This window comes from Camellia sinensis, chromosome 1, assembly GCF_055761805.1.
Source record: "Camellia sinensis isolate YWXY chromosome 1, ASM5576180v1, whole genome shotgun sequence".
In the NCBI taxonomy this organism is placed as follows: Eukaryota; Viridiplantae; Streptophyta; class Magnoliopsida; order Ericales; family Theaceae; genus Camellia; species Camellia sinensis.
This window is the reverse complement of record NC_138961.1, coordinates 212,065,804-212,093,721: the sequence shown is the minus strand read 5'-3', so window position 1 is coordinate 212,093,721 and position 27,918 is coordinate 212,065,804. Positions and strand designations below refer to the sequence as shown.

Here is a 27,918-nt window from a genome sequence, read left to right as displayed (position 1 = left end):
TGTATTTTATTTTACTAGTTTATATAAATTTAATGAAAATAATAAACTATGTTTAGAAATACCAACCATCATACAAAAATAATTAGAAGGCATTCAAATAGATAGAACTCAGTAACGCATAGTGGGGATCAATAAATAAAACAATGTAAAATATTAATGATTGCATTTCCATTTTAATGCAATCGTGGATATTCAAATTTAACATAAAGTGGTTATGCTAAAAAAACATGTACATTGTTGGACTAGGCAGGTTGGAAGGGAGAAATTATTGGTTAGTATAAGGTATGTCATATGGTGTTTCAATAGTATTGTGATTAGTGGAAAGAGTGAGACTTACGAATTTGTATTGAATGATTGAGAAATATGAGAAGACATAATAAATTGTGATTAATGTGGGATATAGCCTGGAAAGAGTGAGACTTACGAATTTGTATTGAATGATTTAGAAATATGAGAAGACATAATAAATTGTGATTAATGTGGGATATAGCCACGTAGAGTCCCAAGACTAGCCAATAATTTTTAAGGACAAAATTTGAATACTTTAACCTAAAAAAATTGTAACATTGACAAAATTGAAATATTACAATTTGCTATTATAGTGTCAAAAAAGACCTAATCACAGAGGATAATCTCTGGAGCTAAACCTTATAAGGAGTCGAGACCTCAGAGATCATTCTTAAGTAGTTGTTTGTAGCAGGGCGCCTCTTAATTGGTTTGTTAGTAGTAGGACGCTCAACCATGTAACAATAAATTACAGACTTGCACACGAACAAAGATTTCTTAAGTGGTTTGCTAGTAACAGGACGCTCAACCATGTAACAATAAATCATGGACTCGCACACCAACAGAGATTCGAACCCACACCCTTGATATTAGGTACCATTCACCAAGGTCTAGAAAGTTTATCCTACCAACCATATATGTTATATCCCGAGTGATTAGCCCCAACGAAAGTGAAACCCAAGACCTCCGAACTTATATTCCAAAATCTTACCAAAGTGCTACACCTCTTGGGTTTGCTGTTATAGTGTTACCAAATAATTTATCCACTTGAAAATTGAAGTAAAAAAGTTGGTGCCGTTTCAACATTTTCACAACCAAGAGGGGTGATTGAATAAAAAATTTAAAAAAAACAACAGGGGTGAAACTATAATAAACAGTAAAATTGATTTCATAATTTTCATCTGCCAGTGTTGCCAGGGCTATTATCGTATACATTTCTCTCCTCCACGGTGTCCTAACCTTAAGGTCATCGACAATGGCGAACTCTCTGCAACGTATCTTGAATCCAGCTCGTCGTGTATATGGATCCACTTTGGTTCCATTATCGAGACCGTTCTCTACAGACTCCTTGGTTGAGATCAAACCAGGGGAGATCGGGAAGGTCTCTGGCATCCCCGAAGAACACCTTCGAAGGAGGGTACGATGACTACTAGGCTTCTTCAATTCTTCGTCTACAATTTGATATAATTGTATTATATATACGATGATTTGCAATTACACAGTCTTTTTGCTTATGTAGATATGAATTACCCTTTTTAGGGCTCATGAATCTAATCTTTTAGGGTTTAGGTAAACTACTTGATGCTACGATTTTGTATTGATTTGAACATTTATATGTTGTGAGGAAGAGTGGTATGTGATTTTGGAGATTGCATGTATAGTTTGGTTTCAGCTGAACTGATGGATGGTCTGTTAAATTGGACAGTTGGGGAGTTCAAATGAGCAATATCAAATGTATAACTAAAAAAATTGTGATATTAGTATATAATATTCACTAATTGCTTATTTCCAGCATTGTGTAGAAAATTTTCCACTTTACCTCAGCCGTAGTTGAAAATAATTGATCATAATGAGTTCTTTGGTCCATATCCAGACATCTCTATCAAGGTCCTTTCTTTTGATGTAATTGAATGCTTTACCAACATTTTACTTTTATTCCAATCACATTCTATATGGGTGTTGAATTATTAGCTGCAATACTGGCACAAAAGTCAAAATGTGATAGATTGGTTCTTCAGATTTTCATAATGGAACTTATTGAGGCTGCTAAGTGACTTGTGAAATTTTCCTTCTTGTGTAATTGTTCAACACGCAAAAAAGACCTATCCTATGGTGATAATTATTATCTAGTTGTTGATGTTTTGGTATTTATAGTTATAACTTATAAGCAATTTCTTGATGGCCTTGAGTTTGATTTCTAGTTTCAAAATTCAAAATGCGTTTAATATTTGAATTTTAGAGTAAGCATGCTATTTTTATGTATTTTCTATTTTCCTCGATTTCTAAAAAATGTTTATTGTCAGAAATACTTCTATTTTTTCATGTTTGTGGTCAACAGAGCTCCTGAAGAACACTTTCTTTCATCATGACAGGTTGTAATCCTTTCTCCTGCTCGGACTGCCACACAACAGGGTTCAGGAAAAGTTGGAAGCTGGAAGATCAATTTTATGTCAACACAGAAGTATGTTTCCTCATGTTTTATAGTTTCAGTTTTTACTCTTTTAAGAAGTTTGGAGATTATCATCAGTAACTACTAACTTTTTTCCCCTCAATTGATTGTATGAATTCCTAGTATTCTTATGAGTCTGTTCACTTAAATTGAACTTTTTGTATAAGTGAACTCCAGAAGTTTCAGCTTGGCTAATTAAAAGTTTGTTGTGCTTCTTTGATCTGTTAAATAAGTTGACTTTGAAGCTTAGTACTGAGTTTGGTTTCTGAATGAACCAAGTAAAAACAGATGGGATCACAGATTTTTAGACTCTTAAACATTTAATAACCTCAAAGTAACATCTTACCTATCAAAAAGGGGAACAAGAGAAAGAAAACCCTCAAAAGTAACATGTAGTGACTAGGTAACGATCTCATTCTGTCCATCAACTATTTCTTGAGTAGTCATTTGTCTTTCTAAGTTGGTATCTTTCTTGTCATCATAACCTAAATGTCAAATTTGTGCATCAAGTAAATGCCTCACGCTTGGCACAATTATAGTATACTCATATGATGGCATCACTTTGAAAAAAAAAAAAAAAAAAAAACACATCCGCCAAATGTTATCCTCGAGTATAGTGGTATGGTAGAATTATCATGTTATCTACATAAGGGTTTTCAATTACTATTGAACTAAACTGGAGCTAAGATGATGTAGGAGCAACAAGAAGGAGAAGACAAGTTCATGACATGCATCATTAGGTTCATTATTTTGTCTGCTGGTTATTGATCTTGTTATTTCCTTTTTATGGCTCAGTTGGACAATTCATCCAAGGAATTTAGAAAATGTTATATTGGCTTGAATATTTATGCCTATGTTTATGTATACTTTGGTTTCTATTTTAGTCTGATTAACTAAAGTATAAGAACTCTTCTTTGAGTTGGATTTTGGGCATTTGTGAGAAGCTTTGGAGTTTTGTGTGATAGTTGAAGCAACCTTATTTGGAGGTATCTCTTAGAGAAGGCCTAGGTGGGATTTCTAAATCCTTTTTACCTTCTTTCCTCTTTCTAAGTTACTATTCACGAGTTACTTTTCAAAGTCACCTAACAGCCCTTGGTTATCAAGGCATGATAAATCCTAACAATTTTTGAATCACCAAAAAAGTTATTGTCCAGAATTTCCAGCAACCATAAATTCTAAGCCAATGATAAGGGCAGCCTCACCCTTCGGAAATAAAGACAATTCTAGCCCTTTTCTACCTTCATAGCCACAATATATATATATATATATATAATTTTTTTAACTTCATTGAATTGTAATCCTACTAGATTTTTGTGATGCTATAAATCAATTATGGGCAGTATTATTCCAGTTTTCCTCTTTTCCCTAGTTAAGTCCAGTATTCCTAAAATTCTCCTACATCATAAGATAAAAACCTTGATGTTTTATGCAGTGTTATTAAAGGCGCGCCTAGGCCCAAGTCCCATCAAGGCCTAAGGTTTGCGCCTTGTAGTGTTGCAGGCTAGGCGACTTCGATAAGGCGCTCCTAGGCGTGTGCTTAGGCCCATGTTCTGTCCAGGCCCAAGGTTTGCACCTTGTAGTGTTCCAGGCCAGGCGACTTCGATAGCACCTGACTGGCCCAAGACTTGTGTTTTGAGGGCTTTTTTTATTGTTGTTTTAATTGGTGTTGTTTAAAATCTGACCATTGATTTAATATGTTGTAACTAGAGAAGATCCCTACTCTTATTACAGATGCCAATACATTGGGCTTTCAACCCCAAATCAATGATAGAAAAAAAAATTAACCCTAATCCCTAATTTCTAAAAAACACTAAATGTTTAACATTTCATTTTATTTTTGTTGAACTCTAAATTATTTACTTATATTAAATTATATTTTTTTTTTCGTACAAGGGGCGCCTCACTTCGGTGAAGCCTGCAACCTCGCCTTGCGCCTTGAACCTAGGCACCAGGAGACCTTGGCGCCTTGGTGCGCCTATCGCCTTTAATAACACTGGTTTTAGGAAGTTGGAGTTTAATTTAAGCATGCCTGAATACAAACGACCTATATTAGAAGGAACCTTGTTTCTATAAATTAGAGCCTGAATACTAATTGGCTTAATAATGCACATATATCGTCCTTAGTTAATTTAAAAGAACAATGAAGTTGCTTTCCCCTTTGTTTTTGGGTGGCTGCCCTGCCTTTCTTTAGAAGAATATTATTGTGGTACATTGGAGGGGAGGTGGAAGTTGAACTTGTGACCTCCTAGTAAGGTACACAGGCTCTAGCCACCAGGCTAATGCCTGTGGTTTTTCTTCGGAAGAATTGATGAGCAGAGGTAAACTACATATTATAGGATTCTTGGCTTATTATACTGGTTTGCATGTGTGTGCGCATGCCAAAATTCCTCTACAACATGGTTATATGTTGATATTTTAGTTGAGATGACATGTGCTTTAGTTTCCTGATCTGTTTAACTGTTTGAGGACAAAGAATAATGATCTCTCTCTCTCTCCCTCTCAGAGGGGAGGCAGTGGTGGGGATCTGAACTGCAACAATTCTACGAGAATGTACATGGATGAATGTTAATGTCACGTGTAAGATTTCTGAACAGCTTTCTGTATCTCATATATTCAATGTGTGAATGATTACAATCAGACCTTAGATTATATAGCCCTAAATCTTAAATCAAAAGGGAGAAAACAATTATGCCTCTAATAGGACTCTAACACAATCATACCTCTAATAGGACTCTAATTTGTACAACTACAATCATGCCTAATTTGGAAAATAATAGAAAATACACAATATATTCTCACACCCCCGCTCAAACTCAAGGTGTTTTAGCAGAAAACACTGAGAGTTTGCTAAGAAGAAATTGAAACCGAGCAGTAGTGTAAGTCTTGGTGAAGAAGTCCGCAAGTTGCAAAGCCGAAGGGATGAAAGGAAGCAAGATAGAGGCAGACTGCAGATGTTGGCGAACAAAGTGACAATCAATCTCAATATGTTTCGTCCGCTCATGAAAGACAGTATTGTGGGCAATCTGAACAGAACTGCGATTGTCACAATAGAGAGAGGTCGGAGAAGATTGAGAGACACCCAAATCGGACAAGAGACAACAAAGCCAAACAATCTCAGCAGTGGCATGAGCCATAGCACGATACTCAGCTTTGGTAGTAGAGCGAGCAACGACTGATTGTTTCTTGCTTTTTCATGAGATTAAGGAATCTCCAAGAAACATACAGAAACCAGACGTAGACTTACGATCAGTAACATCATTAGCTCAATCAGAGAGCATAGGCCACCAAGTCCAAAGAGGAAGTAGAGGATAATAATAAGCCCTGAAAAATAGTACCCCTGAGATAGCGAAGAACACGAACCAAAGCAGCCCAATGGGTAGAGCGAGGAGCAGAAACAAACTGACTAACCACATGAACAGCATAAGCAAGGTCAGGACGAGTGACAGTCAGATAAACTAAACAACTCACAAGCTCGCGATATAAAGTGGGATCATCCAGAGGAACACCATCAGTAGAGTTAAGCTTCACATTAAGCTCAATAGGTGTATTAGAAACCTTAGTATCAGTAAGACCAGCATGATGAATGACTTCATTAGCATACTTAGCCTGAGACAGAAAATAGCCCTTGGGAGAAGAAGCAACCTCAATACCAAGAAAATACCGTAATGGACCCAGATCCTTCATTTCGAAGGTGCGAAAGAGATGCTGCTTGACCTCAGAGATAGCAGAAGAGTTCGAGCCAGTGATGATCATATCATCCACATAGAGCAAGAGAGCAACAAAACCAACCGGGGTATGTCGTAGAAATAAAGTAGAGTCGGAAGCAGAAGGATGAAACCCAAGCTCGGTAACAGCAATCTGAAATCGATCATACCAAGCACGAGGAGACTGTTTCAGACCATATAGAGCACGCCGAAGACGACAAACCTGTCCAGAGGGATGGTGAAGGCCAGGGGGAGGACGCATGTAAACCTCTTCAGTGAGATGTCCATTAAGAAAAGCATTCTGAACATCCATCTGATAAAGAGGCCAAGAATGAACAGCAGCAACAGAGATCAAAGTACGGACAATAGTCATTTTGGCAACAGGAGCAAATGTCTCCTCATAATCAATACCATACTTCTGAGAGAAACCTTTGGCAACCAGACGAGCTTTGTAACGCTCAAGAGAACCATCAGAATGAGTCTTGACTTTGTAAACCCATTTGCAACCAACCAGGTTCTTACCAGCAGGTAAAGGAACTAACTCCTAAGTACTAGTTTTCTGTAAAGCAGACAACTCATCCTCTATAGCTTGAACCCAATGAGGATCTTGACAGGCCTCCTTGTAAGACTAAGGTTCTACAAAAGAGTGAATAGCAGACAAAAAAGTACGATAGGAAGCAGAAAAACAAGTATTAGATCAACCCAACCTGTTTGGAGGATGACGTGCTCGAGGAGGATATCGGTGTGCAGTAGGATTAGAGTCGTCAGAAGCAGGAGGATCAGCTGTAGGGGTGGAGACAACTGGTAGAGGAGGAGCCTTACGACGAGAATAAACTAACAACGGAGGAGGAGAAGAAACTGAAGGAGGAGAAACAGCCAGAGGTGAAGTAGGAGGAGAAGATGAAACAAGCTCAAGAGGAACTATGGAGATGTACTCATCAGACGGTACCTCAGAAGGAAATGGGTCAATGTGAACCAAATCCTCTTTGGAAACTGGAGCAGTGACAGGAGGAAGCTGAAAGTAAGGCAGACGTTCAAGAAAAGAAACATGACGGGAGACATAAAGACGACGGGAAATTGGGTCGTAACACCGATAGCCTTTCTGAGTAAGACTATAACCCAAAAGACACAAAGGACAAACTGGGCACTAAGTTTGGTCCTATCTTCTCGGGGAAGAAGGACAAAACAAGCAGACCCAAACACACGAAGGAGGGAGTAGTTAGGAAGTTGGGAGAACAAAGCCTCATAAGGAGACCGACCAGAAAGAATAGGAGTAGGCATGCGGTTGAGAAGAAAAGCAGCAGTAAGAACTGCCTCCCCCCAGAATGGAGCCGGAACTGAGGCAGAGATAAGAAGAGACCTAGTTGTCTCAAGGAGATGACGGTGTTTATGCTCGGCTCGACCATTTTGGGCAGGGGTATCAGTACAAGAGGTTTGGTGAATGGTGCCCAATTTGGCCAAATACTCACAGAATTCAGTTTTAAAATATTCCCCACCCAAGTCAGACCGGAGTATTTTAATTATGGCCCCAAACTGTGTAGTAATCATAGACTGAAAGGTACAATATATCTGATAGAAGTCAAACTTATGAGTCATAAGATAAACCCAAGTGTAACGGGTGCAATCATCAACAAATGACACATAGTATGCAGAACCCCCCTTGGCGAGAACAGGAGAAGGGCTCCAGACATCGGTATGAACTAAAGAAAACGGTGTAGTAGATATAGAAGTACTGTTACGGGAAGGTAAGGCTGTCATTTTGGCAAGTTTACACCCCCGACACTTGGTAAGTTGACTAGGAGAAACTTGGCCCAATATACCTGACTGAGCTATAGACCGTAAGAAGTCAGCAGACAAATGCCCTAATCTGGAATGCCACAAATAGAAAGGACTGGACAGAGAATCTAACTGAAAAGAAGAAAAGGCCGTCGGAGAGGTAGTCATAGGCAGATGCAAGCTCTCCACCACATAGAGGTCTCCAACTCTACGGCCAGTCCCAATCTGCTGCTTGGACATCCGATCCTGTATAGAACAAATAGAAGAAGAAAGGATAACATCAAAACCAAAGGCATCAAGTTGACTAATAGATAATAAACTGACAGATAACTGAGGAACATATAAAACAGATGGAATAGAGACTGCAGACATAGCAGACGATAGGACAGACCTAACAGATATAACTAACATACCAGACCCATTAGCAGCTTTAACAGTAATAGGAGAGGAAGGAGGAGTACAATTCTGAAGTAAAGAGAGATGAGGAGTCATATGATGAGAGGCACCAGAGTAAAAAAGCCAGACAGACGAAGAGATACCTGAAGGAGATCCAAGCAAACCTGAATGAATAGAGGAAACAATGGAGGCTGATGGAGATGGCTGGGAGGTAGACAGTATATGCTGAAGCTGGCTAATCTGAGCACTCAAGGAAGCCAAGTCAGGATTAAGAGCCGGAGTAGAGACAGTGTATGCAATCGGAGACTGAGAAGAACTTGGAGGTGGAACTCGGAACTGTGTTGGAGACTGCTGAGAAGACGGAGCAGGCATACGTCTCTTCTTAGAACACTGATACTTCCAATGTCCCATCTGATGGCAGAAAGCACACTCATCTGAGGCTAGAAGCCCCTTCTTGGGCGGGACAAAAGACTGGAGCTGATGAAAAGATGCGATCAACATGACAAACACAGAGAAGGGACCAAAATGCAGTAATCTAACCTCGGGGCAAAAAATGCAATAACCAGAAAATATAAGGGTCACAATGCAATAACCAGAAAATACCAGGGTCAGAGTGTAATTATCAGAAAATCTCGAGGTCAGAATGAAATAACCAGCAAACCAAGAATACCAGGGTCAGAGTGTAATTATCAGAAAATCTCGGGGTCAGAATGAAATAACCAGCAAACCAAGAATACTTGGCAAGTACACCACCAAAGCTGAGAACCAGATCCAAAGCTAAACCAAAGAGGAAACCCGAAGACGAGGGCCAGAGGTAGTTCGCAACTTGTCGGAGACAGAGTACAGCAGCAATCGCGAACCACAAACAAAAAATCGTGAGTCTGATGATGGTCAGAATTAGATCGCGACAGTCGCAATGAAGAAGACAGAGATGTGAAATCTCAGGTCGCACAACGATTGTGACTTCTGTTAGGGTTTTAAGAGCTAGAAACCAGATGGGTCGACCACGAAGGAAAGCCAGAGAGAGAAGATGAGCTGTGAGGAGCCGATGACTAGATGGGTCGAACCGTTGGATGGGTGCAACTACCAAATAGCACAAACAGAGAGGAAATCCAGATGGGTTGACTGAGACGAGGCACAATCACGAACAAGAGAGCAATGGAGATGGCTCTAGGGTTTCGGATCAGAGAACGGCTCTGATACCATGTAAGATTTCTGAACAGCTTTCTGTATCTCATATATTCAATGTGTGAATGATTACAATCAGACCTTAGATTATATAGCCCTAAATCCTAAATCAAAAGGGAGAAAACAATTATACCTCTAATAAGACTCTAACACAATCATACCTCTAATAGGACTCTAATTTGTACAACTACAATCATGCCTAATTTGGAAAATAATAGAAAATACACAATATATTCTCACAGTTGTCATCATGAATGATTTGACACCTTAGACTTCGTTTCTGATGTGGTTCTGCAATATCACTTAGTAGTGATACTGGAAAATGTCAAAAGCATTTTTAATCATTCTTGTGTATTAGACTTGAGCATAGAGTTGTTGACAGTGCAGAATGACGAAAAAGGATTTATGTAGCCAACCTCACCTTATTGGAATACAAGACATAGTTTGGTTTGGTTTGGTTTGGTTTGTATATTAAACTCATTCATCATAGTTCCCAAACTGGAATTAATCCATAATTTTGTTCTAAATTAGTTGTGAATATTTCAAGAAATTGTGAATGGTTCTTGAACTATGTGTGATAATTACCAGTTATTCAAGCATGAAATGTTAGCATCTTCCTACTTCTCACTGACAATGTATTGCTGTCACTAACTTCAGATCCTTGGGAATTGGAATTTTTTTTAATATCCCTGTGGTCTTCTTGTTGATTTTCACATTACGAATAACATTAGCGGGCATCTTAATAAGAAGTGCAGAAGTAATCCTTAATCCCTGGATTTTCACTATGGTCATATGATAAATATTTTCTTTCGACTGACATATCTTTGTAGATGGGAAAATCCATTGATGGGTTGGACATCCACAGGGGACCCATATGCCAATGTTGGCGATGCTGCACTCAGTTTTGACAGTGAAGAAGCTGCCAAAGCATTTGCTGAGAAACATGGTTGGGAATACACGGTATGGGGTGTTTGTATGATGGTATTCTTATATTCACTGTACTTAGTTTTTTTAGTGTAAATTCTTTGTGCACCCTCGTAAGTGCACCTTTGATTTGCGAGGTGGTGTTCAGAAAACTTAAATGCAATTTTACTTTTAGTAAACCAACTGATCTTGATTCGCCCTGGTGATAGTTCTGGTATCTTACAAATTGTTCCTCCTTTTTCTTTTTTACCTTTTCTTTGGGTATTTCGTTGGCACGATCTCATCTCAGATTGTAGTGAGTATAGTCATGATCAAGACATTCTATCAAATATTTTGTGTAAATGCATCCACATTAAGGATGTAAAATTCACCTTTTTTCAACAAATTAGTTATTATTTTGTTTTAATTTTCATGGAAGACAGGAAGGAATGGAAATCTTAGAATGTCATACGGCTTGGATTTTTATGACTGGAAATGAGTAAACAAATAAAAAATGTACCATCAGGAAATTCTCAGTATTTATTATTTATTTATCTCCGATCTCTAGCTAAGCACTGCTAGGGACATCTTCTATGTTTATGTCTGCTATCTTTTACTTGTTTTAAGCTTAAATTTTTTTTAAGCACTTACACCTTGTAATTTGAAAATTCATTCCTAGGTTCAGACAATGAAAGAAAAACATTCCTAGGTTATGGTTTATGTCTGCCATCTTTTACTAGTTTTAAGTTTAACTTCACATAAGCAGTTGCACATTGTGATTTGAAAAATCATAATCTTTGATTCCTAGGTTCAGACCAAAAAAAAACCAAAAAACCAAAACCAAACCAAGCCTTAAGTCCCATCAAATGGGGTCGCCTACATGAATCCTTCTTCTCCACGCGACCCTATCAAAAGCCATTTCATTAGTCAAATTAAGTAGATTCATATCTCTATTTATAACGCTAGTCAACGTTAATCTAAGCCTACCCCGTCCCCTAACACTTCCATCTACCGTTACAGCATCGCATCTCTTCACTACTGTCTCTGTTGGTCTCCGTTGAATATAACCAAACCATCTCAAACGATTCTCTCTCAATTTATCTTCTATCGGTGCTACTCCTACCCATTCCCGAATACACTCATTCCTAATCCTGTCTTGTCTAGTCTTACCACACATCTACCTTAGCATCCTTATCTCAGCCACACTCATCTTATCTACATGTTGTTTCTTGGTTGCCCAACACTCCGTTCCATACAACATAGCTGATCTAATAGCCGTTTTATAAAACTTACTTTTTAGTCTAGTGAGTATTCGTTTATCACACAATATCCCAGACGCACTTCTCCACTTACACAATCCCACCTTAATCCTATGGGCCACATCTGCATCAATCTCTCCCGCTGTTGTGATAATCGACCCTAAATAGCGAAAATATTCACTTTTAGGCAGTTCTTGGTTCTTAATCTTCACTTTTCCTCTGCTTTCATTGTTACTGTTACTAAATTTACACTCTATGTACTCTGTCTTAGTTTTCCTTATCCGAAATCCTTTAGATTCAAGTGCTTTTCTCCGAATCTCCAACTTTGTATTAACTCCTTCTCTAGTCTCATCCACTAGCACAATATCATCTGCAAAAAGCATACACCATGGCACGTCATCTTAAATATTTATCGTCAACTCATCCATAACTAAAGCAAAAAGATAAGGACTTAAGGTAGATCCTTGGTGTAACCCTATAGTGATGGAAAATTCATTTGTCTTTTCAGCTGGCGATCTAATAGTGGTCACCACCCCTTCATACATGTCCCTAATCACGTCAATGTAACCTTTTGTCACCCCTTTCTTCTCTAACACCCGCTATATTATATCCCGGGGCACTCTATCATATACTTTCTTTAGGTCGATAAACACCATATGAATGTCTCTTTTCTTTTTTTTATACTTTTCTATTACTCTCCTCAAAAGATAGATCGCTTCCATTGTTGACCTACCAGGCATAAACCCAAATTGATTCTCTGACACCTCTGTTATGTCTCGCAATCGGCGTTTCATCACCCTCTCCCACACTTTCATTATATGACACATCAGCTTGATTCCTCTATTGCTGTTACAATTCTGGACATCACCTTTATTCTTATAGATTGGCACTAAAATACTTTTCCTCCACTCATCTGGCATGTTCCTAGTCAACAAAATTTTGCTAAACAACCTAGTCAACCAAGCAACTCCCTTTTTACCCAAACACTTCCAGGCTTCAATAGGAATATCATCGGGTCCTAAAGCCTTATTTGATTTCATCTTCTTAAGTGCAATCTCCACTTCAAAGTTCCTAATCCTGCAATAGAATCTATAGTCTTGATTTATCGTATTACTGGCTATTTCTTCACCTTTATTCTTATAGATTGGCACTAAAATACTTTTCCTCCACTCATCTGGCATGTTCCTAGTCAACAAAATTTTGCTAAACAACCTAGTCAACCAAGCAACTCCCTTTTTACCCAAACACTTCCAGGCTTCAATAGGAATATCATCGGGTCCTAAAGCCTTATTTGATTTCATCTTCGTAAGTGCAATCTCCACTTCAAAGTTCCTAATCCTGCAATAGAATCTATAGTCTTGATTTATCGTATTACTGGCTATTTCTTCCCCTATTGTCGTACCTCCATGTTCCTCATTTGATAGTTTCTCAAAATAATTCTTCCATCTTGCCTTAATCTCATCATCCTTCACCAATACCTTAGAATCCTCACTTTTGACGCACTTTACTTGATTAAAATCTCTTGTTTTCCTCTCCCGTATCTTAGCAAGTTTGTATACCCACTTCTCTCCCTCCTTCCTAGCTAGTCTAGTGTATAGGTCATCATAAGCTTTCAACTTAGTCTCTCTCACTACTTTCTTGACCTCCTTATTAGCCAATCTATAGCTCTCAAGGTTTTCCTCAGTTTTATCCTTCTGTCACTTTTTAAAGCACTCTTTTTGTGCCTTAACTACCACTTGAACCTCTTCTCTCCACCACCAAGTTTCTCTAGAGCTGGGTCCCGTTTCTTTCGACTCTCCAAGCACGTCCCTTGAGATTCTCCTCATACAATTGGCCATCGAGTTCCACATAGTGTTAGCATCATCTTCTAAGTCCCAAGTACCTTCCTTATCTATTTTATCCCCTTTTAGGTCCCACCATCTCGTCCTACGACGCCCACCATCCTTCCTAGCTTGGTATTGCCCTTTAAAACATAAATCTAGTACCAAAATCCTATGTTGAGAGACCATACTCTCTCCAGGGATCACCTTACAATCATTGCATTTTAGGCGGTCCACTTTTCTCACTAAGAAGTAATCTATTTGGCTCTTAACTAATCCACTCTTAAAGGTTATCAAATGCTCCTCCCTTTTCTTATACATAGTATTGGCTACCACTAGGTCAGAAGCCAACGCAAAATCTAAGATACGCTCTCCAGCCTCATTTCTGTCGCCAAAACCGTATCCACCATGCATCCTTTCATAACCTAGTTTATCTATGCCCACATGGCCATTAAAATCTCCACCTATAACCAAGTTCTCTCCTAAGGGTATCTCCGGTAAGATCTCATCCATTTGCTCCAAAAATTCCCGATCATCTAACCCTACTTGAGGGGTGTATGCGCTAATAATGTTCACTATATTCTCTCCAATAACTAGTTTAACTAGCATATTCCTATCCCCTTTCCTAGTGACCGCCACTACACTTTCCACAAGACCCTTGGCAATTATGATTCCTACCTCATTTCTGCGTCTGTCCTTACCACTATAATATAGTTTGAAATCGGTATCCTCAATTTTCCTAACTTTCTCTCCCGTCCACTTAGTTTCTTGTATGCAAGCTATACTAACTCTCCTCCTAATCATAACATCTACCAATTCCATCGTCTTACCAGTTAAGGTTCCTATGTTCCAAGTGGTTACCCTAAACCTATAGTCTTGGACTAACTTCTTTACCCGCGCTCGTCCAGAAAAACACGGGAACCTTTGCCCATTTTTTACCGCACCCAGGCGTCGATGCGGCGCCCCTTGCTCACTTTTCGAACACCCGGAGGCAGGCGCAACGCGTCACTTGAGGGGAACGACTTAGCATTTAAACGATTCAAAGTAGGATTTATTTTCATAAGGGATTCGAGCGGCTTTTTTTACGTGTTGGCTGTCAGCTACCTAACACACAACCTTCTTCCTTAACTCGGGCTTGAGACCGGCGGAGTTGTTAACAATTAATGTTATGGTTGGCTAGTTGCACATTCTCCAATTAATGTTAATATTTTCATTATTATATGAAGGACCCACTTGGAATTGTTATATTGTATATATTATTCCTTTTATCTTTGGTTTCTAATAGCTATATATGCACTCTTATTGCAGGTTAAGAAGCACCAGACGCCACTGTTGAAGGTTTGAGTTTCTCCTTTTACTGACTTCATTTTGATGGAAGTATTTGTGGTAGATTAGCCCCACTGTTTCTTTAATTTCAATTTTTTGCACCGAGATGGTGGTGTTAGATGGTTTTAATAATTGAATATGCCTCAAAGTTCAGAATTGTATTTTACTAGATTCTAGACCATCAGGCATTAACTGGCATTTTCTCCTGGACTTGCCAAGTAGTATTTGAAATCAGATTTAGCAATATCCACTCAGATTATCAGTCTGTTTACAATACCAGACCAAAACTTTTTCTCTGACATTTCTCATTAAGTATTCTCTGCCCGTTTGTGGCTGCCTGACAATTTGAATTTCCTTGTATTAAACCTGACAAGGATTGATTCTCGATTGGCCCTGTAGACCTTGTTGAGGCATACCGAAGTGATTCTTTAGCAGGGTAATGCTACATAAACAGAATTTGTATACAAAATGATGTATCTTATTTATGTCCATCCATTAGAAGTCAAAATACCCATCACAATGGTTCATAGTTGCAAGAATGTCATTGCCACACCATTCTGGTCTTAAATTTTATATGAAAATTCTGTATGGATATAATTATCCTTATTTAGCAATATATAACGCCTTTCCGAAATAACAGTCAGGTAGGAATACATGATTTCTCCTACCTCCCCCGCTAGTGCAGTTTTGTTGTGAATATAAGATTTATGATTGCTTGAGTGTTTATTTATTTCTGATGGTTGCCTTAATCTTCTTGATAGCTCCTGTAACGCAGGATCCTCTACTCTGTTATTCTGATTGCAGGTTAGGGCTTATGCAGACAACTTCAGGTGGAAGGGTCCTCCCAAATCTGCAGAAAACTGATTTTGGTTCACTCCCAAATCTGCAGAAAACTGATTTTGGTTCACCCCCAATCTTGTTTTCTCAATCAATAGGTACCAATGGCATATGTTATTGCTGCAAAGGCTTGCATTTTCTTTGTTGCTTTCAACAAAGCATACGTTGTTGTCTGAGAGAAATACCAACTCTTAGATTTCAATAAATTGTACTCATCGATCGATGCTATTCTTCTTTTTCATTGCCTTTTCTTTGACCATTTGTCATGTTATTGTTCTCTCAGAAGTTCTGAGTAAGACCTTGATTTATTTTTAGTGCATCTTGCGGACTTAGCTATGTAATTTCTTGAGTTTGCAGTTAATTTTTTTAATGATATTTGATACGAAATACTTGGAGAGGATTCACCCTTGAAAATTGACTTATAAAGTAAAGGTGTTCAAAAGGTATATACGTACATGATCAAGCGTTATGTCAACTGATATGAGATCGTAACAATGAGTTTTTTATTATAATGATGCATAACGACTTTTGGATCCCAATTAGGGTTTAGAATGCTCTCACTCAATGTAGTTCACATGTAATTGTTTCGCTAATCTACCATTTCAGTTAATATGTTTTCATTTTATTGTATTAGTACCGTTCATTTGTCCCCATTGTCACTAGGGGTGTATGTGGTTTAATTTAGTTAGGTTTGAGGAAAAATCTATCAAATCAAAATTTTCAATTTTGTTTGTTGATGTAACTAAAAGTGATTGCATATTAGGGTTGAATTTATTTTATCAGTTTAATAAAAACAGAGATTTGGTTTGATAATTGATTAATTGTTTGAATATCAACAATTAAACACAGTATTATTATTATTTAGACTTGTTTTGAGAATTAGAAAAAAAAAAGGTAGTTTATTAATTTTTTTTTAAAAAATATGTAAAAAAATAAAGAGATGATGTAACTTAAATAAGTCAACAAGTCAATGAATTGGCTTTAGTTGGCAAATTTTTTTGGTTAACGAACAAATTCTTCAAGTCTTTCCCTGCTGACTTTGGAATCAACTACCTAATGTCAGTTTAGCTGGAGTAGGATGAGGGGTAAATCTCAGTTGTGTGCATTGATTATACAAGGCATACATCATTTAAGTCAGGAAGTGCAACTGTTAGGATTTGACTCCACATCTAAGCTCTGAATACGATTCGTCTAACACATAAAGTACCGTCCTAAGACCATTGCACTAACCCTCTAGGAGTTAGTCTCGAAAAGTGTAGAATGTGTGATCTTAGAATTTATGACTTAAAATCTTACCAAAGTGTCATAACCTATTGGGTTTTAGTTGGCAAATTGGAGTTCTCTTCAAATCAATCTTGACTTTTCATGCGAGTTAGCATTAAATTGACCACACGTCCCTTGACCATGTATTGAGAAGTTATTTGGTGATTCTAGAATATGGTTATGTGATATTTCAAATGTGTTATAATTAGTAGAGAGACTGAGATTCATAAAGAGGGATTGAGAAATAACAAATAAATATGATAATTTGTGTTTAAACAAACGCGTTATAATTGGTGAAAAAAATAAAATTTACAATTTTATATTAAATAATTAAAAAACAAGCAAGGATCATGATGATTTATAATTGTTCTGAGAAATAATTTTTCCCACGTATTGGCTGAGCTTTGCATGACTAGTGAAAGGACGTCATTGCTCTCGCCCAAACCTCTTGTTCTAATACTTTATTCTCAAGCCAATTATTTTTTTGAACAGATTCTCAAGCCAATCTGACATGGCACTCTTATTGGCTGACCTTTGCACAAGCACAAGGACATAATTACCCTCCCCCAAACCTCTTGTCCAACCCATTATTTTCAGCAATGATAGGGCATTTTCCACAAATATCAAAAATCTTGAATCACTCAAGGTTAGGGATGGCAATATGAACCTGGCCCAATGGGGACCCGGACCGTCCCGTCCCGATAAATAGGGTTTTCCCTGAAAATTATTCTCCATAGGGCCAGGGCTGGTATTGAAAAATGCATTCCCAATAATTTTCGAGCCAGGGACGGGGATAGACTCCTCGGCCCCGGTCCCGTCCCGAAATTTCCCCGATGTATCCCCGCCTCTATACCTCTTAATTGTATTATATAAATAAATCTTTCACTCTTTGATCTTATCTTCTCTCTCTCAACTTTCTCACTGACTCTTACTATCTCACTCTCTGACTCTTATCTTCTCTCTCTCAACTCACTCACTCTCTTCACTCTCTCGTTCTCAACTCTCTTACTGTCTCTCAACTCTCTCGTTCTTTTCTCTCTCTCAACTCTCTCACTCTCACAGTCACCGACACGGCGATATCACCACCACTGCCGCTGGCCCCGAACCCCCTCTTTCTCTCTTCTCCTCGCCTCGGTTTCTGTTTCTCTCTCTCCATCTCTCTCTATTCTTAACCAGACGGTCCGTCTCTCTCTCACCACCACCGAACCCACCGCCACAACCACCGTTGATCTCGCCATAGAGCCTAGTCATTGGCGTCACTCAGATCTGTGTCAGACGATGGAAGTGTACTCAGATCTGTTATCTCTCTCTCTCTCTTTCTCTCTCTGGTACGATGTTGTTGATCTGTACTCATAATATATTTTTTTTTAAAATTTGTGTTAATTATATATTGATCTGTGTTGTTTAGATTAATTTATATATTGATCTCTATTAATTTTTTTTAGATTATTGTTCAGTGATTTTTTTTAGATTATATATTGATCTGTATTTTTTTTAGATCTCTCAAGTTAAGATTATTGTTCAGTGATTTGTTGAACAAAATTAAAAAAAAAAAAGCTCGAGGATATTTCGGGGTCGGAAAAACCCGATCCCTGTTAAGGGACGGGGACGAGAGGGTGATGGGTTCCCCCGTCGGGGATCGGGGGCGGGGACGGGAATTTTTTCATCTTCGAGGATTGGGGACGGGGAGTGGAGTCCCCGGCCCCGCCCCGATCCGTTGCCATTCCTGCCCAAGGTTGAATCATTTTCTACTCGTTCCAATATTAGTAATCAATCATATAATTAATTACATAAAATAATATAAAAAATAAATTCTATTTAGGATTGTTTTGAAAAATAAGTTAAAAGTTAATTTTTTGATTTTTTTAAAAAAACATATAAAAAAATAGAAAGATTATATAACTCAAAATAAATTAAAAGTCAAAAAGTGACTTTTAACTAAGTTTCTAAAACAAACCTTTAATCTCCTTCAACTATTTTTTCTTGTCACTTCAATTTTTATAATTTGGTATTCAATCTAATGAATCGATTAATTTAGAGACTAATCCCACTACATATTAATAAGAGATATATTTAAAGTCAGAACAAAACTCCGTTTGAACCGTTCCCATAAAATTATTTATACATAAAAAAACTTAAAGTTAAAATCATGAAAGGGCACTCCTCATAACTTAGATTTCGTTTGGGAACAGATTATTTTAGTAATTTTTTAATTTTTTAATTAAAATATGAGATAAAAAAATTAGTATATTTGGAATGATTTTTTGATTTTTTTATAAAAAAATATGTATAAAAAGTAAAGAGAAAAAGAAAATCTTTGATTTTTTTATATAGATTGTTAACTTTTTAAATTTTTAATAACTTTTTGACTTTTAGACTAAAACAGTGAGTTGCGAAACGAGACCTTAAGTCTGATTTGTTAATTATATATTTTAGTTAAAAAAATTAAAAAATCATTTTAAATTATCATATCACTCTTTTTATTTTTTTATATTACTTTATAAAAAATTAAAAATTATTAAAATAGTATATTTCGAACGAGGCGTTAATCAGACCTTAATCACCGCCAATCACATACTCGAGGTTTATGTGATTCATTTTATATCCATTTTCTTGATATTATAAATATGAGGACATTGGACCACTTTAACCTCCCGTTTATTTTCATAGGTAAAATAGAAAAAATTTGATAATGAAAGAATTAAATAAAATTGTATTTATTTTGATGGTAGTTATTAGTGTAGGGATTATTAAATTATTTTTATATAAAATAAATATAAAATAATAAAACAAATAAAAAAAATACAAAAACATTAAACATTAATGTTTTAAAAAAATGCCCAACATGTAAAAAAATTTTAAAAAATAAAAATAAAATAAAAAATTTTCAGAAAAAATAAAATAGATAAAATAATAATTTTTACTTAACAAAAAATACAAAAAATTAAACATTAATATTCAAAAAAAATATCCGACATGTAAAAAATAAATAAAAATAAAAGATTTATACTCTGCTAGACTATTTTTCTAATGAGCAATACTAGGTATCATGAAAAAACTTTCATGAAAATGATCATGAAAGATTTATGACCCTTGGATTACACTTAAAATAAAGCACCATACACTAATCAAGGTAATCCAAGGATCATAATTCTTTCATGATCATTTCATGAAAAATTTTTCATGATCCCTATCTTTTCTCTTTTCTAATACCAAGTCCTGGAGGCCCATCCAAATCCCATCTGCAAGGCTTATCCTACGCCCTTCGGCTTAACAGTCCCTTTCTCAACTCTGTAAAAAAAACATACTCCATCCGTCTCAAAATATTAGTCTCTTATTCCATTTTTCATTGTCCCAAAACATTAGTCCATCTTCAAAAATCAAGTACGAAAATAATATAAATTTTCTGTTTTGCCCTTCTTTTAAATTAATAAACAATATAAAAAGTACAATTATAACATTGACATTCTTAAAAAATGTACTATCAAATGGGTAATTTTGGAAAATAAACCTTTTTCAAATGCAATAATTATACTACTAAAAAAAGTTAAATTTTTCAAAAAAAACCCATTATTTTAGAACAAAATAAATATTAAATGAGACCCACAACTATCCTAATCTCAATCCCCCTCGTCGTACCCAAAACAAACGGGGCCTAAAAACCCAGAAAAACCCAGTATATCTCTCTTTTCAAATATTTCCACTCTTACTGCAACTCAACCATGACATGGAAAACCCTCCATCTCAATCTCTTCCACTGGATGGCCGTGTCGCAATAGTAACCGGAGGATCTACAGGCATCGGCCGTGCCATCACACTCCATCTCCGATCCCTCGGCGCTAAACTCGTCATCAATTACTTTCCAAACGCCAACCAAGCCGACCTCTTAGCATCCGAGCTCAATTCCTCGTCTCACCCCGTAGCCATAGCAGTCCGAGCAGATGTCTCCGACCCAGATCAAGTCAAAGCCCTGTTCGATCGAGCAGAGCAAGAATTCAATTGCCCACCTCACATCCTCGTCAACTGCGCAGGAATTCTAGATCCAAAATACCCATCAGTAGTCAATACAACAGTAGAGGATTGGGATTCGACATTCAATGTCAACACCAAAGGGGCGTTCCTGTGCTGCAGAGAGGCTGCTGATCGATTGAAGAGAGGCGGAGGAGGGAGGATCATAATGATAACGTCATCGCTTGTTGGGAATTTGTTGCCCGGGTATGGGGCTTATGCGGCGTCCAAGGCGGCGGTGGAGACGATGACGAAGATCGTGGCGAAGGAGTTGAAGGGTACCGGAATAACTGCCAATTGCGTTGCGCCTGGACCTGTTGCGACGGAGCTGTTTTACGCGGGAAAAACAGAGGAGACGGTGAAGAGGTTGGCTGATGCTTGCCCTCTGGGTCGACTTGGTGAGCCCAATGATGTATCTCAGCTTGTTGGCTTCTTGGCTGGTGATGCTGGGGAGTGGATCAATGGCCAAGTCATTCGTGCCAATGGTGGATTAGTAATTTAGTTCTTCTCTGCACTTCTTTATCTTTTATTGGTTTTTGATTGATGTTTTCCCTTTTGTTATCTATCAAGTAGATGAATTGGGCAAGAAATTTCTTTTTTTGGTTTTAGTTGTTGTTGATTTTGTTGTAATTTTGGCTTTGAAATCTAGTGCATGGTGTTTGTTATTGTTTAAGTGTTGGAATTAGTACCTCAAATGAACTGAGTTTAGTAGAGCTTCATTTCGTTTCTAAGTGTTTGAGCTGGGTTCATAAAGAATCAGTCGGCCTCGAGCTTGATTGGTCAAATATTTAAAAAATTTGAGCTTAGCTCAAGCTAATTCAATTACATAAATGTGTCAAACTTGAACTTAGTTAAAAAAGAAAAGCAAACAAACTTAAATTACAGCCCCACTACAGCCCCCAGTGGAACATGACCCCAGGCCCCAGTGAGTTGGCAGCTGATGTGGAAGAAAGGTGTATACACGTACGTTGCTGTGAGAAAAAAAAAAAAAGAAAAGAAAAACAAAAGATGGATATAGTGGGAGCCCAAACCCAAAATCATCTTCCCTCGTCTGTCGCCGCCATAGCTCTCTGCCATCCTCTTCCTCCACCGTAGCTCTCCGCCGTCGACGATGGCCATTGTAATCGCAAAGCAAACCACCAAAGCTAGCATTATCTCGACCTATAGATCCATCGGTATTCAATTTTGTCCACCCAAACTCTGGCTTTTCCCATGTACACAATCCAAATGATCTTGCGACTGAGGTAGATGTAATCTTTGGTTGCATCTCTGTCTGTCGCTATCCTCAATTTTCGACTGCGTGTCTGTGTCTGGCTCTTCGTCTCTATCTCTGTCTCGCACGTACTGTGGATCGGTAGTATATGAAGTAAACCTTTTCCCCCAGCTCTCCAAGTAAGAAATCAGTAGTAGTAGTTAAACAAAACATAACTTCCTATAGCAGTTTATGAGGTAAAAAATCAATTTCATTGACTTCCTACAAGATTTCCCTAAAAAACCAGTTCCATATATGACTATCCCCAACCCCAAGTGACTCAATTTGGACATTCCCTAAAAATCAATTTGAACAAATATTATGTGATAAGGGGTTGGGGATAGTCACATAATCTCAATTTGCTGATATTTGTTCATACACTTTGGGGATAGTCATATAATATTTGTTGAAATTAGTTCCATTTTTTAATATTTGTTCAAATCAGTATTTGTCCTCAATTTGGGTATTGTGTTAGGGAACTGATTCATTGTATTTGTTTGGGCATTGTGTTATATAATCATTCTGAAATCATTTAATTGTTATTTCATTATGCAAAGTGGAAAAATAGAGGTTGATTCAAATGTTGGTGACAATCCTTCAGTAAATAAGGGTGAAGAAGTTGAAGAACTTAAGAAAGGTATGTGTTTTAGCTCAAAGGAAGAAGTGTACACATTTTATGGCAAATATGCTAAGCATGTTGGATTTTCTAGAGCAAAACATTTTAGAGATGATGGGCAATTAAAAAACTTTGCAATTGAATGTTCTCGAGCGGGGGAGAGAAAAAAAAAATCAGAAGTCAACCCTCTGAAGCCATCTTTGTCCACAAAAATTGATTACAAAGCAAGGGTACGAGGCAGCGTACAAAAGGATGGGAGATATAAACTAATCATAGTTAACCTTGAGCATAATCATGATTTGATTCCCATCGGCTCACGTAATTTTGCAATGAATAAGAAAATTCTTACTCCTGTGAAGAGAAGATTAGAAATTAATGATCATGCAGGGATTGGGGTGTCTAGGAACTTTCATTCAATGGTTGTATTCAGTAGTTTCCCTGTATTCAACCATGTGTATTCAGCATTTTCCCTGTATTCAACAATGTGTATTCAATAGTTTCCTTGTATTCAGCCATGCGTATTCAACATTTTTTCTGTATTCAACAATGTTTATTCAATAGTTTCCCTGTATTCAACAATGTGTATTCAATATTTTCCTTGTATTCAACAATGTGTATTTAATAGTTTCCTTGTATTCAACCATGTGTATTCAACATTTTCTCTGTATTCAACAATGTCTATTCAATGAGTATTCAAAAAAGTGTACAAGTTTAAACAAGTCATTTTCTATTCCACTCACAACAAAACAGGTACAATAATTAGGTTTCAATACACAACAAAACATAACTTTCTCTAAAACATCACAGTACCATACAAGAGTATTCACTATACTTCTACTTGTACATTTACGTCTACTTCTACTTCTAACTTGCATATATGTGTTTATATATATATTATTACATCTTCATAAGTGTTTAGGCACCAATTACAAGCAACACAAACAATATATATATATATATATATATCAAATTTTGCATTTTTGCGCTATGAATTCGAAGTTGTTATGTCATATCTCTTTGTTGTTCGGTCATAGCTTGAAATTGTTCGATCATACATCAAACTTGTTCGCCAACAGTTAGCACTTCTTCTCTTGGAATTTCATGACCTCTACATTCTGAATTCATAGGCAAGCACCATTTAACAAAACCACCACAATCATTAGAAGAGTAGAATAACTTGTTTTTGTTTCTATCGGTCTCAGAAATTCAAGTAGTGGCCTTCTTATTACATCTCTGACAATTTTTGTTGACGTGTGTCAACCAATTTGAGCTACTGTCATTGACACTTGAACTTGACATCTGCAAAAAGGGAGAAATAGCAAGTTATAAAGGTTAATAAACTGCTATAGTAAGTTAATAAACTGCTGCAAGTTATAAAGGTTAACACTAGCCACTGCTATTAGCTGATGAAGGGTTAAACTTTATTAAAACTCTAAAGAGTTATGAAAAAATAATACTATGAACAAATAATACTATGACAAAGGTTAACACTAGCCACAAGTTATAAATAATCTAAAAGGCTAAATTTATATGACAAAGGTTTTGATTCACATGATTGATTTTTTTTTTATCACAAAGGTTAACACTAGCAACAAGGTGAAATAATTGATTTTTTTTATTTATAACAATTTATATACATATGGATTTCGTTGTATCACTTGTTTGTTTATGTTGAAAATGAGTTAATCTTAACTCACAAATTTATAAGCAGTACATGAAACAATTCCTCTTCAAATCACAATTTTGATTCACATGATACTGTTTTAACAATTCCTCTTCCCTGTATTCAACAATTTTCCCTGTATTCAACAATTTTATGGATTTCATTTTCCCTGTATTCAATCCTCAGACTTCAAGAAAGCAGAAATTCACTTGATACTGTTTTAATTCAAGGAAAGATTGTGATCTATACCATGGGGAGCTGGAATGATGATAAAGCAACTATGGGAAGTGTTGTAAGTAATGGAGGTAGAGTTAGGATAATAGTTGTTGATCCAAATGATGTGAAGTCTACGGAAATTTATGACATCCCTCCCTCTGTGATTACTCCCAATGAAGCAAAAATGCTTCAAGAATACCCTATTTCAACAAGGTAAGTTTGATATAAATAAATATATCTTAATTTCAATCTTCTGGTTTGATTCTCAGATAAACCTCTAAGTTACATATATGTAAACTTCAATACTAAAAATGAGGTATCTGTCTGTCTATGCTTACATATATGCTCAGATAACCCAAGTCTATCTATGTTAACAATGAGATGAATGGATTGGTTTTTCACAACCTATCAAAAAAAATTAAAACTATAATTCCCTACAAATAATTATAGCTGGAATCAATGATCATAATGTGAGAAGGAAAGAAAGACAGTCTGAGTCGAGTTAGGACTTTTTGATTTGATTGAGGAATTTCATCGAGCATGTTGTAGGCATGGTAAAACTCCAAATCAAAAGGCCAATCTGATAAACAAATCAAAAGCCCAAACTCAATTCCCAAATCAACAACCCTAAATCCAAACTTTCAACCCAATTTCTTACTCAACATACACAGATACATATATACACAGACCTAAATACATATACACAGAGATATATATAAGCAAAGATATATATATATATACACCCACCCAGATATATATATATATATATATATAAGTGGCTATATGTCTTAATCCTACTTCGTCGGATGAGAGGGAAAAAGAGACAGTCTGAGTCGAGAGTCGGGAGGTTTACCTCTTAATCGTCCTTGGTCAGACGAGAGGGAAATAGAGACAGAGAGAGTTGGGAGTCCGATGTCGGGAGTCTGGCGTCGGAGTCAAGGGAAGGAGGGAGTCGGGCATCGGAGTGAATGAAAGGAGCTATTGCCCTCTCGATCGTCGGAGTCAAGGTTTTGGAGGAAGAGGCCGAGAGATCTGTCTGTGTTTGGGAAAGATTTTGAATTCTCAAATGGGGTCTATGACACACGTGCATATCACGTGACTTTCCACATCAGATGGGGGTGCGTGGGGTCAGCCAGACTAGGGGTCCGGAGCATTTTTTCTTAAATTAATATATATATATATATATATGAAAAGACGAACGGTTTGAGAGAAGCAAAACCCCACTTCATTCAATTCTTTATGAGCATGGGACGGGATAGAAATTGTCATCCCTACTCCTTCGTCGTTTGCCTTACAATATTTAATCACAGTTGGACCATTAGACATTGAAATGGATGCCCTGCTCATAGCAAGGGAGGCATAAATGTACAAGGTGAAAGAGTTTACATTAAAAAAACAAAAAAACAGGACTTGAAGTCCTTAACACAAACAGGTACTTTCTATTATCTTAACAAAATAATTAAATCAATCTCTAACAAAGTCCGCCTTAGAACAACTGCTACAACAAAAATAAATAAATTTAAGCGGAAATTGAGATGGTTAAACATTGAGCTCAAAAATTTGATCATAGGTATTATGTGGATGATGTAAATTGATCCTGCTGTTGCATCATCAAGGAACATTCGATCAAATACTAATTCCACTCATGTCGGGTTGTAGTTGCTTCATATAGGGGGTGTTTGTTTCAGCTTTTTAGAGCCAACTTATGGCTTTTAGCTTTGAAAAAGTTATTTTGGACTGTTTGGTTAAACTTATTTCAAACAGCTTCTGATTCTAACAGCTTATTTTAACTCAAAAAAGCTGATTCTGAGAAGCTGCTCACCCCTTGCTTCTGATTATCAGCTTCAGCTGTTGACATGTTAATTTATGGTGATACTCTTAATTTTTTTTATTTTTTATTTTTTTTAAAATAGAAAAAGACTCAAATGGACTATAGATTATTATTATTATTTTTATGAGAAATGTAAACAAACAAAAAATAAAAATTAATTGAAAAAGCTATTTCACAGCTTATTTAACAAACACTACTCAGCAACTTAAATCTATAATCCAACAGCTACACCAAACGGGGCCATAATACTTGGAACCACAGGATAGATTGACCTTTCTCCTCTTTTCTTCTGGTATGGATTCAATGGAACATTCTGAGAAACCACACCTCACAAGCCTGTCAAATAGACAGTGCCAGTGGTTTATAATAGATCAAAGACAGAACACAGTTCATCATGGTGGTTCAGTATGCTTACACACGTGAAATTCAATTTCCTTTTCCATTGCATATAAAGGTACAAATTCATAAATCATAAATACATATGCCAATATCAGAATACATAAATGGCAGCGCTGTGAAGATGAAGCTATCACAAAAAATAATATGGAAATTGTACGAGAAAGAAATAATTCTTCTCGTATAATCCTGTTGATCAAGTCTGCGCTCCTCCTAACGTCGTCGCTTTATTCCCTGAAAACACAAACGTGAGCTAGCCGGCGGGTGTGTGCCGGAAACCCCTCCGATGCCTAAGTCAGAAAAATGGACAAAGACAAAAGCTCTGTGTATTCAAGAATCAAAGTTGTGTGTCACCTCTCCATAGGTGATGTTTGTGAGCTTTTATAGGTTCCGTGTGGCACAATCAAAGTAGGACTCTTACTCATCCATGTAGAGTCCTCCTAGGATTCATACTCCTGAAAGATAATGCTTATCCTTCAACACCCCCCTCACTGCTTAAACCAAGTGAGATGGTTTTTACCATGACCGAACTCCAATATGACCGAAGTAATCATGATCACGCCGAGCCACAGAGTAGACCGAGCTATCTTTAGTTCGGTTCTACCTTCAATGTTCTTACCCCAGTTCCTCCTATGTCAACAGTGTTAAGTCTAAACCGATCTAACTTCTAGCAAGGTTTTTAGACCAAACTAACCATACTGCGCCTTAACCGATATAAGATTTTAGTATGGTGACCGGGCTAACCTCTTTGGGACCGGAGTAACTTTAACGGCTTTTTTACTCATCCTTCGCCCTAAGGCCCACAACGGCCTATTTACGTAGCTCGGCCTAATTTCCATATAAATTACCCTCTCAATTGCCCTTTAATTCCATCTGCATAGCATGATAGGGATTACTTGTTTAACCAGCCGGGCTAAGGTTTTTAAGCCTTTTCAGCCGAGCTTAAAACCCTTTAGCTTTTCCAACCGAGCTCAAGCCCTTTAGCTTTTCCAGCCAAGCTAAAATCTTT

At 37.0% G+C, this 27,918-nt stretch overlaps 2 protein-coding genes and 1 long non-coding RNA gene across 5 annotated transcripts; 2 read left to right on the top strand and 1 right to left on the bottom strand.

The window, feature by feature from the left end:
* Window positions 1-1,035: 1,035 nt before the first annotated feature.
* On the top strand, window positions 1,036-16,051 carry LOC114309737 (NADH dehydrogenase [ubiquinone] iron-sulfur protein 4, mitochondrial). 3 transcript variants are annotated; one of them, XM_082894677.1, is made up of 6 exons: window positions 1,036-1,423; window positions 2,379-2,467; window positions 10,350-10,479; window positions 14,810-14,839; window positions 15,632-15,702; window positions 15,736-15,820. In XM_082894677.1, exons 1-5 carry the CDS (start codon window positions 1,262-1,264, stop codon window positions 15,689-15,691), a joined length of 471 nt encoding a protein of 156 aa, XP_082750803.1. In that variant the 5' UTR covers window positions 1,036-1,261; the 3' UTR covers window positions 15,692-15,702; window positions 15,736-15,820. The 3 variants fall into 3 exon arrangements, with proteins under 3 accessions (XP_082750803.1, XP_028111338.1, XP_082750807.1); XM_028255537.2 differs by having other exon boundaries at window positions 15,632-16,051; XM_082894681.1 differs by having other exon boundaries at window positions 15,589-16,051.
* A 4,278-nt stretch (window positions 16,052-20,329) lies between these two features.
* Window positions 20,330-21,608, top strand: LOC114309736 (NADPH-dependent aldehyde reductase-like protein, chloroplastic). Its single transcript, XM_028255536.2, has one exon. The coding sequence runs from the start codon at window positions 20,655-20,657 to the stop codon at window positions 21,435-21,437; it is 783 nt and encodes a 260-aa protein (XP_028111337.2). The 5' UTR covers window positions 20,330-20,654; the 3' UTR covers window positions 21,438-21,608.
* A 1,897-nt stretch (window positions 21,609-23,505) lies between these two features.
* LOC114309741 (uncharacterized) lies at window positions 23,506-25,892 on the bottom strand. The gene is made up of 2 exons (XR_014344478.1): window positions 25,536-25,892; window positions 23,506-24,102 (listed from the first exon to the last, which is right to left on the bottom strand). It is a non-coding gene; the product is annotated as an uncharacterized LOC114309741 (long non-coding RNA).
* Between the last annotated feature and the right edge of the window lie 2,026 nt (window positions 25,893-27,918).